Genomic DNA, 11,478 nt, shown 5'->3' with positions numbered 1-11,478 from the left:
TAATATTTGTGTTTTGCCCCAGATAAATTCTTACACACATCTTTAGTCTTTTGAAATAGCGGCATTTTGCCACCAGGTCGCGATAAAGTTCTGACAAACCGTTACTTTTCCATCCGGCTCTATGTGGGCTCACCACCTACAGATGTGAAAGCGCAGATGAAGTGATTGACTGGTGTTTGGGCCAATAAGATCACGAGCTTCCCCCAGCAGGGGCGGGGCCAGAGGGGAAAACCTTTCTTCTGAGTGGAGACGACAGCAAAGACCTTAATGAGGATCACACAACAATAATGAATGGAAACACGTTGTAGCCAAGAAAGTTGAGCAGCAACTAAAAGTAACTGTTCCTCGGCATCTGAGTGTCTCTTGAAGAGGGGAAATCTGTTCCAAGTAATGGATTGGCTCGGCACACTAGAAGCGTCTTTCTGGAAGAGAAAGCAGCTGTACCTTTGTTACTTTTGAGAGTAAGTTGTTGAAGGGACGCCACAGTGGAGTTCACTGTGAACTGAAATGCGTGATAAAGTCTAAATGTCCTTTTGGGACAGTAGTAGCCTACGAGACTACTGCATTGTCAGCTTTTTATCTCTGCTTCGAGAAGTGGATTAATATGTTAGTGAAATCGTTGGAATACTTGGGAGTTTTTATTTTCACTTGGATTATCATCACTGAAAGAATCTGAGGGATTGTAAGGTTTCAAGTTGACAAGAGGAAGCGGTGCTGCTGGGGGAAAATGGGGAATCTAGAAAGTGTGGACGGCCAGTCCGAGATGAAGCATCACATCATGCCTCTGAAGGTGCCCATGCCTGACCCCACCGAGCTTGAGGAGAAATTTGCCATTGTTTTGGTAAGTGCCAGTTGTCTTAATTGGCCAAAAAGACATCTACCAACTATCAGATTGTTTTACATTCGCCTACTGATTAGTTTGTTTTTTGTTTTTACCATTTTTGTTTTGACACATCTGCTAAACAGCCTCATAAACTTGTTATTTCATCCAAATTCACAACACTAACATAAACATTACGGGTAGTGGTTAAAAAGCCGTTACGTGGGCTTGTGTGTTGACAAAGCGCGTGTGCATGTACACTTATGTCTTTATCGTCCTTTGCACCCGCTCCCCTCCCCCGGATCTTTTGTCTGAACCCCTAAAGTCAGACAAGTCAGCGTTTGGCTGAAGTGGAGACGGTGAGCGCAGCGAGAGGGGGTTTAGTTCTACACATTATACTGCAACTTTTGTAGGACACATCAGGGATTCTCCCTCTGGGTTTATTCAGAGTTTTGAAAACAGCATTTTCTGAATTCCCCCAAAACTCCCACTCCCGTTTAGTGTCCCCTCCCCTTTCCTCCCTCCCACCGCAGTCCACATCAGGCAGTGCTCGAGTTGTTGTGCGCTTTGTAACCCAGAGCGCACGGTCAACACCCACTTTTACCGACTATCAACACAGTCAAGTGATTGTCACCCCACGTCACGGGCACAGTTTTTTTTTGCACATCATAAAAGGCCACTTAAAAAAAGTTAATTTCCCATAAATAACCATGTGGAGTTTGTAGCAACGTGTCGAGCTGCTATTGTTCATGACCCAGTAATGAAGTGCTGCAGTCAGTTAGGAAGGAAATAACATTCTTCACTCTACTGGAGCAGAAACGAGAAGACGATCATTTAATTAATTGATAATTGATTCACTATTCAAGTCCTATTTTAGTAAAAACCTTTCCAGTTCCTCCATTTCAGGGTTTTTGGGAATATTTTACTGACATTTTATAAACCAAGGCTTAATCAAGGGCATTTGCCAGGTTTATGGATAATGAAAAATGATAATTAGTTGCAGCTCGGAGCTGAAGTGTATCTTTGATCAAGTATTGTATTCAGATACTTTATTCAGATACAGACAGGGGGAAAGCCTGGCTCTGCACAAAGTAACAAAATCTACCTGCTAGCCCATCTAACGCTTACAAGGTATCTCATTTTTTACCACATCCCGTAGAGTCAAAATAAGAAGCTGTGGTTTTACAGGGTTACTTTTACTGTGAGAGTGCTTGGAAACCAGCTGAAACTTAACTTTATTAAGGGATGAAAACTAGAGTGGTATTATTGATCTGCTAATCAAACGCTTGGCTAACAAGGGTGTCTCTCAAGTTATATATATATAATCACACTATTTCTTTAAATGAGAAAATTCCAAGTAGAAGTCACTCTTTGCTTATGTAATAGGTTATGTCTGGTCATAATGGGCTAGGTGGGTTCAGTGGGGGTCACAAGCCACAGGGAACCACTGGCTTTTGCTGAAGGCTTATTTTTATTGAAATGGTTCCGACAGGACGCCACATTGGCCTCCACACAGTAGAATGCCCTTCACAAAGGCCATGTTGTACAACTCTTAAGTAACATTAGTCATAGTACTGAGTCAGAGAAACATAAAACGCACAAAATTCAAAAGGCTTTTAATGTCGACAATAGACTCCCTGTTTGTTTATTTATTGTTTAACAGTAGCATGAGGGTGGTTATTTTGTGCTCCTCACTCCACATCTCTACCTAACCACACCCAGTCTCGATTTTAAGACCTTAATTACAGCATCAAGCAGAAAAGAGCTGCGATCCTCACGGCATTACTCAGATAATCTCGTTCTTGAATACTTTGCGGACACTCCATGTTGCTGGCATAAAGCCACATTTGCTTGCCAGGGCTATCGGCAGCTACAGGGAAAAGCCCTCATGTGAAGAGGCTAGTGCAGCAAGAAACCATTCAAAGCCGGTTTGTTGACTGCTGTGCTCTCAGCTATTATGACAATTATACACCAGTACGCTGCAACAGTAAGCATGATGACGGCTCAAGTTGTCTTTCTCACACTGACTCCCTGAATGTAAGGATTTTGCATGTGTTTGGTGGGTTTACCATCTTAAAGAGATGTATACCCTTCACATGTCCTGTATAAAAAAAAAAAAAGGCTGGAAATGTTTTTTTCTTTTTTTTTAATCAACATACAACTTGCTGAGAGACTGGTCGTTTGACTGTTCTGCAACACAAAGCAGATCCCTGTTATTATGTTCAGCCAAGCAGAGCAGATGATTTCTATGCAAGAGGCGGTAGACTCAACATTTCAGCTGTGCTTTTGACTGGGAAAAGTTTTCAAACTCTCTAACCCCACCCTTCCCCATAGTAGCTCCAGATTTCCTTTACTTTGTTGGAAAGAACAACATGCTTGTGTATTTGTCTCCTCATCTGACAATGGTCTTCTCTCTGCCCCGATGTGAGATAAAGGTACATCAAAAGCATCTGTCTTTGCGGTTGAAGCTCTTCAGGAAGGCAAGGCCCTGGCTTTGGCATCTGGCAGTAGCTATAGCTTTCGGCGCTTCTTCCAAAGTCTCACATATGCCATAAATAGTCTGAGAGAGTTCACTTCACCTTTTCTCTCAACTGGACAGATTTCTTTCGTCTTTGTTGGCAGAAACATAATTGGCTTTGTCACAGCCTCAATAAATAAACCGCTCTGCATAAATGGATGTTTTGAAATGGGTCATTTCCCCTCCTCTTGACCACTGTGTTTCCTGCGTCATGATGGCATGTAAACGGATGTGTCTGCATCTGTGTGGTAGGACTACCCTCTCTCTCTCAGGCACAGCCCACAGATGTCCCACTAGAATGACAGCAGCCTACAGTGATATCATGGGGGCAGCAGCCTTCGCCAGTATCCCTGAGCTAATGACTTTAACAGGACTGCCGTGCTGTAGAGGGCAGTGGAGGAGGGGTTAGCTTCGACTACCTCATGCAGTCTGTTAATAAAATGTCTGGACCAGGGCTAACCAGCATCATGTGCTAAAGGCATCATCTCAATTCTTCTTGCGCCTTTTGTCCAGCATCCTCAGAAACAGCCTCAGCTCTGTCTTTTGTGGCTGGAAACAGCTGGCTAGCATTTTCCTTTCTTCATTTTACAGGGGGAAACTTCATTGTAGCCAATGGTCATTGTGGTTTGTTCATTTTACAATAAGGACTCTGTTCTTGCAGGCTGCTACTGATGTAGAACATTAGTTTGGCTGAAGATGTACCATAGATCTAACCTACCTAGACCCCACTGTAGATGCACAACGTAGAAGCCATACCTGTGACTTGATATCCTTGGCTCTTTTCTCCTTCTCTTTGTCCTTGGTAACTTTGACTTTTTCTTGGCTTTGTGCGAGGCCAAAATGGAAGTGGAACCTCTTATTCACGCACCCAGTCAGTGTTTCCTACCTTTCTGTTCCATGAAGTCATTCTCACTGTGGGACTGGCCTATAAAATAAATCTATCCATATGACTCTGTCCATATGAAAGTGATGTGAGATGTGGCATTTTCAGAGGTGCAAATATGACCTGGGGATCCTCTTTCGAAGTGCCCAAGCACCAATCCGCTGCTGGATTCCTGTGGTTTAGTCTAGGCTGAGGCCACGAGAGAATTCAGAAAGGGAAAATTCCTTTTGAACTGGCTGTCTGCCACTGTTCTCGTTTGTAATGACTTTACTGACATTTTTAAACAGCACACACATATTTAAGAGCTCTTGGCATGGGATTATTTTCAACACTTGATTGTCCTGGAAACGATCCTAACTGATTTGTCTTATTCAACTTCCCACATTTTTCATACTGACACCAAGTTTCATCACGTGTAGATGTCCCGTTGAAGCTCGTTTTCTGAGGCTTGATTGTTCAAGAGGGAACTCTCACAATTAAGCTGCAACAAAATTTGGGAAAAGTACAGATGGAGAAGTTAGTCTGTGGTAGTGAAATCAATATAACTCCAGTATCCTGTCTGATGTCACTGTTTGTCGATGGCTGAAGTTTAAAGAAAGCTGCAGCGTCTGATGGATGCCACTCAAGTGGAACTAACAGAATCAAGCTGTGCGATGTGCTGGTTGCACATAAAACCAAAATCATTTTTATTTGTTTACTGGTGGTTTTACTTTAAGTATGTTCCTGATGCGTCTGCCACTTCCTTTCTCACACACATCATCCTCGCTGTTCCTCTTTTCTAAATAGAGAAAATGTTTATTACGTCACTAGATTTGCAAGAGTGTGTGCATCTGGTTCAGCAACCCACTGCCATGTCTAAGGAAGAGAGGGATTATGGGAATAGAATGCACACAGTTAACTCGTTTTTACAGCAGTAAAGCAGTAGTTTTCCTTCTAAAAGACAATGACTACATTTTATCTCCTTAGTTTAATTGGTACAAAAGCATAAGTGTAAAAACTGTAGTAAAAATGATGGTTATTATGCTAAGCTAAGCTAACCAGATAGATATGGACATGTTTTTTGGTGTGTGTGTGTGTGTGTGTGTGTGTGTGTGTGTGTGAGTTTTGCATGTTGCCCTAGTGCAGCTGTACCAAGTCTGTAGGCAATGATGGAAAGTAATGAAGTACAATTACTTTGTTACTGTATTTAAGTACATTTTTCATGTATCTGTGCTTTATTTAAATAGATTTAATTTTGGATACTTTGACTTTTACTCCACTCCATCTAAGAGCAAGTATCTATATATTCTACTCCGCTACATTTCTAATCCAAGTTGCGTTACACGCCACGATGATGTTGCTTTACATATTTCACAATACAGCACTTTTTAAAAAGAAAAATCAATAGCGTGACAGGAATCGCTTCACTAAACCAATCAGGAAAGTGGAATGTAGCCATAATTTACTCAAGTACTGTACTTGAGTACAATTTTGAGGTATCTGTTTTTTACTTGAGTGTTTTTATTTTTTGTTGCTTCATAATATGACTTCCCTACATTTTATTACATTTATTTGATACCTGAATTTAGTAGTTACTTTTCAGAATCAGATCAATAAACAGAAAACAATATAATCATAAGACTTTATTGATCCCTGGTGAGGAAAATCACAAGTTACCCAGCAGTAATTTAAATTCTAAGCATATAAACTAGTTCATGTGAACTCCACCTTTACCAGCTGCAACATTAAAGTGATGAACACGATAATGCATCAATAATTATAATCAATAATATGATGACCTGTACATGGCAAATAAAATGTAAAAAGTGCCATTCTGCATAAGTACTTTTACTCTTGGTACTTTAAGTATGCTTTGATGCTAATACTTTGTACTTTTCTTTCTGTAACATTTTGATTGCAGTACTACTTTAACTTAAGTAAAGAACTTGAGTACTTCTTCCACTACTGGCTGTAGGTTTGAGAAGCAGGTTTGTCCTCAAAATACTGTAGACTCCGTCAGTCAGTGTTGGTTTAGAAAGGGGCCTTCATCCCCTAGTGCTCTTTGTGCAGCTCAACTCTTTTTACGTGGACACTTGGAGGAACTGCTGTAGGCTTTATTGAAGAGCCAGTGTGAGCCAGCTTGATGGGACCTAATGACTGGATGTGATTATTTAATAAAGTAGGACAGCACTCCTGTAAAATGTCTAAAGGATAAGGCCGGTCATTTTCTATAATAATAGTATTTTCAGAAATCTCCATAGAGAGACAAACTGACAGTGATTTGCCTCCACTCGTATTTAATGTCTGTCAGTCCTGGATCAGCTTCTTCGTCTGTGCCATAGACCTCCACTGTTGTTCAAAAAGGATTGAAAACACATTAGTGAAACACACTAGCAAACACCAGACCTGAGCACGAGTAGCTAACGGAATGTCAACAAACCAGAGAGCTTGTACAAAATCTCATACATTCACAGTTGACTCTGACTTGTACTAACTTAAGGAAATTACAGTATGGTCACGCTGAGACTTTGGGGCAACATAGTCAGGTCTGGTGTTTCATTACAACACAATGTGTCACTCAGTGCAGCGATCTGTTTCCCTGATGTGTTTTTAATCATTTTTGAATAACAACGGAGGACTGTTGCACAGACGAACAGGCTAATCCAGGACTGACACATTGACAGGCATTAACCATGAGCAGAAGAGGCTCATTGCTGGTTTTAGTCTCTGTATTGACACTGCTGAAAATACTGTTAATATAGATCCATATCCTTTAAACATACATTGCACAGATGTTTTGCTCAATTGCGCTTCCTCATTATGCAAACTAATTTGTGATTTTTCTCACAGCTTCCTTAAATAACATACCCCAGTCTTTCTTTATCTTCTCAGTTCTTGAAACTTCTGCTTCTGCCTTTTTACAGTGAGTGAGGTCATACTGAGAAACAAAGGGGAACTTTTTAAGATGAATGACTGTGATTTATGTGAATTCCACATGTCTTGCCTTTTCCTTTGGTTTTGGTGTTTGTTCTTCTTTGTGTTACTATCACTGTCTTTTCCTCCAGCTCAAATCTACACCAAGGAGATAAATCCTTAGGAAATTCTTTAGATTAAAAACAGTCGTTTCTGCATGTCCTGCTCAGATTTGTTGCTCTTACTCTGTGGTCGACCTTCATCTTTTTAAAAGGGCAACGTGTCAAAAGAGGCATTCATGTACCTGCATTCCTGACATTCCCAGTGTATTCCATCTGTTGGCTGGGCCTTCCCAGTCTCTGCATGGACGGACAGAGGAGAACAAACAGGATGTTCACCAGGAATGAACAAATATCCTCGATTCATGACACCACTGATAGTATTTTTTTTTTTTTTTATAACTCAGTCCAGTCTCACTTATGTCATTGTTAGAACACATTTTCTACATACAGTGTGTTTAAAAGAACAAATATGGGCAATCTGCAGATGTCAGGTGGGCTGCCGGAATAGTTTTACATTGTTGTTTTCGAACAGAAACTTGTTAGATAAGTTCATGTAAACAGTTTGCTCACTGCTGAAGCTTCAGCAACATCTGGCTTCAGGAAGACCTTGAGCATGGGACACTTCAAAAGAAGCCTATGATGATAGTGGTCTCCAGGTTGAACCCAGCTATCACTGTTATCGACCACCACAGTGCCACTGAGTACATACACTGATTAGCAAGTCAGGTTTGGGATGCGGTTCTTGATTTCTCAGCAACAAACGTCATTTCACCAACTTCCTCTTGTTTTGCTTGACTGAGGATTGCTAATTTGGTTGTCTGTATCAAATATGGGACTGGATGTAGAGTTGTCAGCAAAGTGACTCAGAAGTCATGGGTTTAAGGGAGAGCGTTCAGGCCGGGGAAGGGAAGGTAGCGGACCAGCATGAGGGCAAGAGTCTGAAAACCTCACACCACAGCTGTAAACTATGTTGCCTTTGGCTCCTAATTTAATGGAGGTTTAACTTTGCATGGTTTGAGCTGTAACGCTACTTAGGGAAGGTTTCTGCTTTTAGAACAGCTTGGATCAACAGAAAGTAAATCAACAAATCTGACTGTTCCATTGATTAATTATTAATTCATTTAAATCAAACAATAATACTAAACATCCTCTGGTTCCACCTTTCATTTTATAACATTGTGTATTTAATACCTTTGTGTTTTAGACTGTTAGACTGACAAAACTAGCAATGTGGAGAAGATGACATGATTTGCATGTCACAATTTTCTGACATTTTATAGACTTATTGTTCATTGTTTAATTGGGAACAGTTACTGACAAATTTATTCAGAATTTTAAAAATCTATTTATAGCGTAATATAGGTACATCAACTAATATTAGTTTAAGTTAGTGTAGAATGAATATATATATAATATATATATACATCACAGTGTAAGTTATTATTTTAATTACTACATGTACAGTAAGTGAAGTATGTGCCTTTACCTGTTATGTTAATGTCCTAACAGACAAGCTCTTAACTGAGTCTGTTTATATTTGTGTTGTAAACAAGAACCAGGGTCGGGAGGAGTGGACTACCGAGCCACATGACATCTTCTCCTCTCCGCTATCGGTCACTCCCACTTTCACTGTCTGGGAGCTGGTAGTATCTGCTTTGTTGGCCTCCTGTTCTTCCAGCATCTCGAGATTTGCTGCGATTGCCTGGTTTGAGTTACCTCACAAAAGAGAGATAGGGTGATCGGATGTCTGCTCAGAGAAAGGGGGGCAGTGTTTTCTCACACTCTGCTCTGGGAGCTGGAAAAACACCTAAATGATCCACACATACAAAAACACACTGCTGGATTGGATTTGCAGACAGACATTCTTGTGTTACACATAGCTGCTTTGGAGCAAACATGACATAATTTGGGTCAGTTTTTAATTTCCTGAGGAGTTTAGGAAGTGGCTGCAGCCCGGTGACCACACCAGCTGAGGCTGTCATCCTGTCTCCTCTCAGAATCCAAACAATAGTACTGACAGCCACATACATTAATAAAATGTGATTCGTTTGGTGTGATTCACACTTAGGTTTGTCATGGATGAGGTCATTCTGTCAGGTCATCTGGCTTGATGAGCCTGTGAGTGTACGTGATATACACAGTGTGTCCGACACCCAGAAGATGGTTTTGTATTTACCCTTTCTGTCCTTTTCACCATTTGTGAGGGCGTAGGCGGTGATTTATTCCTCTAGGCAGTGATTTTGTTTCTGATGGAGCCATCTTGAACTATGTCCAGCCACCTCTGGGACAGCGGAGAATGGTGCATCACTTTGCCTTCTAGCATGTTAAGTTAATATGCTTAAAGAAAATGTAGTCATGTCTGGTCCCATATTCATTGTATTTTCTTGGCCTCCATGTTGGCTCCACTTCCTGACAGGGATCAGTGGTCTGGCATTTTTTTGCCCTCTCCAGACAGTACGTTTCATTAGGAAGCTATTATCTCCCCCCTTCTTTGGCTGGTTCAGTATCTTCTTATGGTAACAGATCACTGAAGTCTTTTCTGAAATGTGTTGCTGTTTCATATATAGCCAAAGTGCTTTGAACCAATATATGTTGTAATCATTTCACATCAAGAAAGAAGAAAACCCAGGCAATAATCTTACTCTAAGACTACTCGTGATAACACTTACAGTGTTTACATTTTGTTTGGCAGATATGTGTGTTATCCAGGACTCAGATCTAAATTTTAGCAGCTGTATCAGTTCAACATTTTATCCTCTGAAAAGTATGGTAGGAGCCACAGGATTAATGTCCAAACAGGATCTGAAAGAGCTGATCCACCAAGATTTTTGTTTTCAGTTTGTTTCTTTTCAACTGGTTCAACCTTAAACACAAAAAGATTACATTTACTTTCATGTCTGGCAACTAAAAGGTCAGAGTATTCCTTTTAAAATGATCGACTTCTCTGACTTAGGACCAAAATAATAAAAAAAAGTTGTATGGTCCTTTTTTATTATTTGTAGCTTTAAAAGAACAGTTCAGCATTATGAGAAATATGCTTATTCAGTGTCTAGAGTTCAGTGCGAGGACTGATACCACTTTCATGTCTGTATTTAGATATGTAGCTACAGTAAGCAGTGGTTTATCTTGGTTTAGCATAAAGCTTAGAAACAAGAGGAAACAGCCAGTCTGGCTCTGTTCAAAGGTATCACAGTCTGTCCACAGGCACCTGTGAGGCTCACTCATTAACATAGTGTATCTTACTTGTTAATCAGTACAAAACCTGAAGTATAAAGACAAGTTGCGGTGTTACAGGGTAATGTGTCAGACTGTTTCTTGTCCAGTGCAGTAACCTCCTGTAGTCTCTGTTAGGTGAACATTAGATGTTGATTTGATTCTTTGGACAGAACCACGTTACCTGTTTTCACCCATTTTCAGTCTTTATGCTAAAATATAAACTTGCGAGGGTGTAGGTGGTGATTTATTTCTCTCTGCTTGCTCCAGCCTCATATTTATCAATCTCCTCATCGACATACCTGTAAGTGCAGGCAAGACTGCAAATAACCATATTTCCCAAAGTTTAACGTTAAATATAGTTTTCTGTTATTGGTCTTCTGTTTACCTGTTTGTCTAATACTCAGACTGTGAAGCACTTTGAATTGCCAGTGTGATTTATTTTAATTTTTTTTAAATCCATGAACAAAACCCTGCCTTTTCTTTGAATGTGTATTCTAAGTTCAGTGCACTGCCGTGTGCGGCTGTGATCCTTGGTGGGACAGATTCCAGGCGAATCGAGCCATAGGTCCTTTCTTCTTGGACCCCACCCTGATGAGCAGACTCTCAGGCTTGTCAGGGATAAAGAGGGCTGTCTGGACCTCTGTGTCTGAACTGTCCAGCACAGTGAACTCTTTAGCCACCCACTTCTTTCCCTCTGAGCTAAAGACAACTGCTATAGGCCTGGCCTGTGTAAACCAATGAAAGTATTTAAAAGGACAGACCAAGTTCCCAACCCATTGATAGATAACAAAAGAGAGACTCGCACTAAATGCGTTTACCTAGTACTGTAGGTCACTTCTAGGGTATTTGGTAAATGGTCTTTTTTATGCAATGAAACACACTAAAAGTACTTCACATTATTTTTTTATTCATCCATTTTCACACACTGATCAACCTGGAGTTCAGTGTGTTGCCCAAAGACACTGCAACAAGTGCACTGGACAAGCTGGGATTTAAACCACCAACCCTCCAGTTAGGAGATGACCCTCTCTACATCTTGAGCCACAGCCGGTACCTTCAGCCTGAATGTTTCATTTACACAGGGTAA

At 40.7% G+C, this 11,478-nt stretch overlaps 1 protein-coding gene across 1 annotated transcript in view; it reads left to right on the top strand.

The window, feature by feature from the left end:
- The first annotated feature begins 249 nt into the window (after positions 1–249).
- fmnl3 (formin-like 3) overlaps positions 250–11,478 on the top strand; it is a 34,651-nt gene continuing 23,422 nt past the window's right edge. Inside the window, exon 1 of the mRNA XM_020615313.1 lies at positions 250–841. Within this exon, the coding sequence (XP_020470969.1) occupies positions 728–841 (114 nt within the window). The 5' untranslated portion in view covers positions 250–727. The remainder of the gene's footprint in view (positions 842–11,478) is intronic.

The sequence above is a fragment of the Monopterus albus genome, unplaced genomic scaffold (genome assembly GCF_001952655.1).
Source record: "Monopterus albus unplaced genomic scaffold, M_albus_1.0 scaffold6.1, whole genome shotgun sequence".
Classification (NCBI taxonomy): domain Eukaryota; kingdom Metazoa; phylum Chordata; class Actinopteri; order Synbranchiformes; family Synbranchidae; genus Monopterus; species Monopterus albus.
Note: the sequence above shows the minus strand (reverse complement) of the source record. Positions and strands in the feature narration are given on the sequence as shown.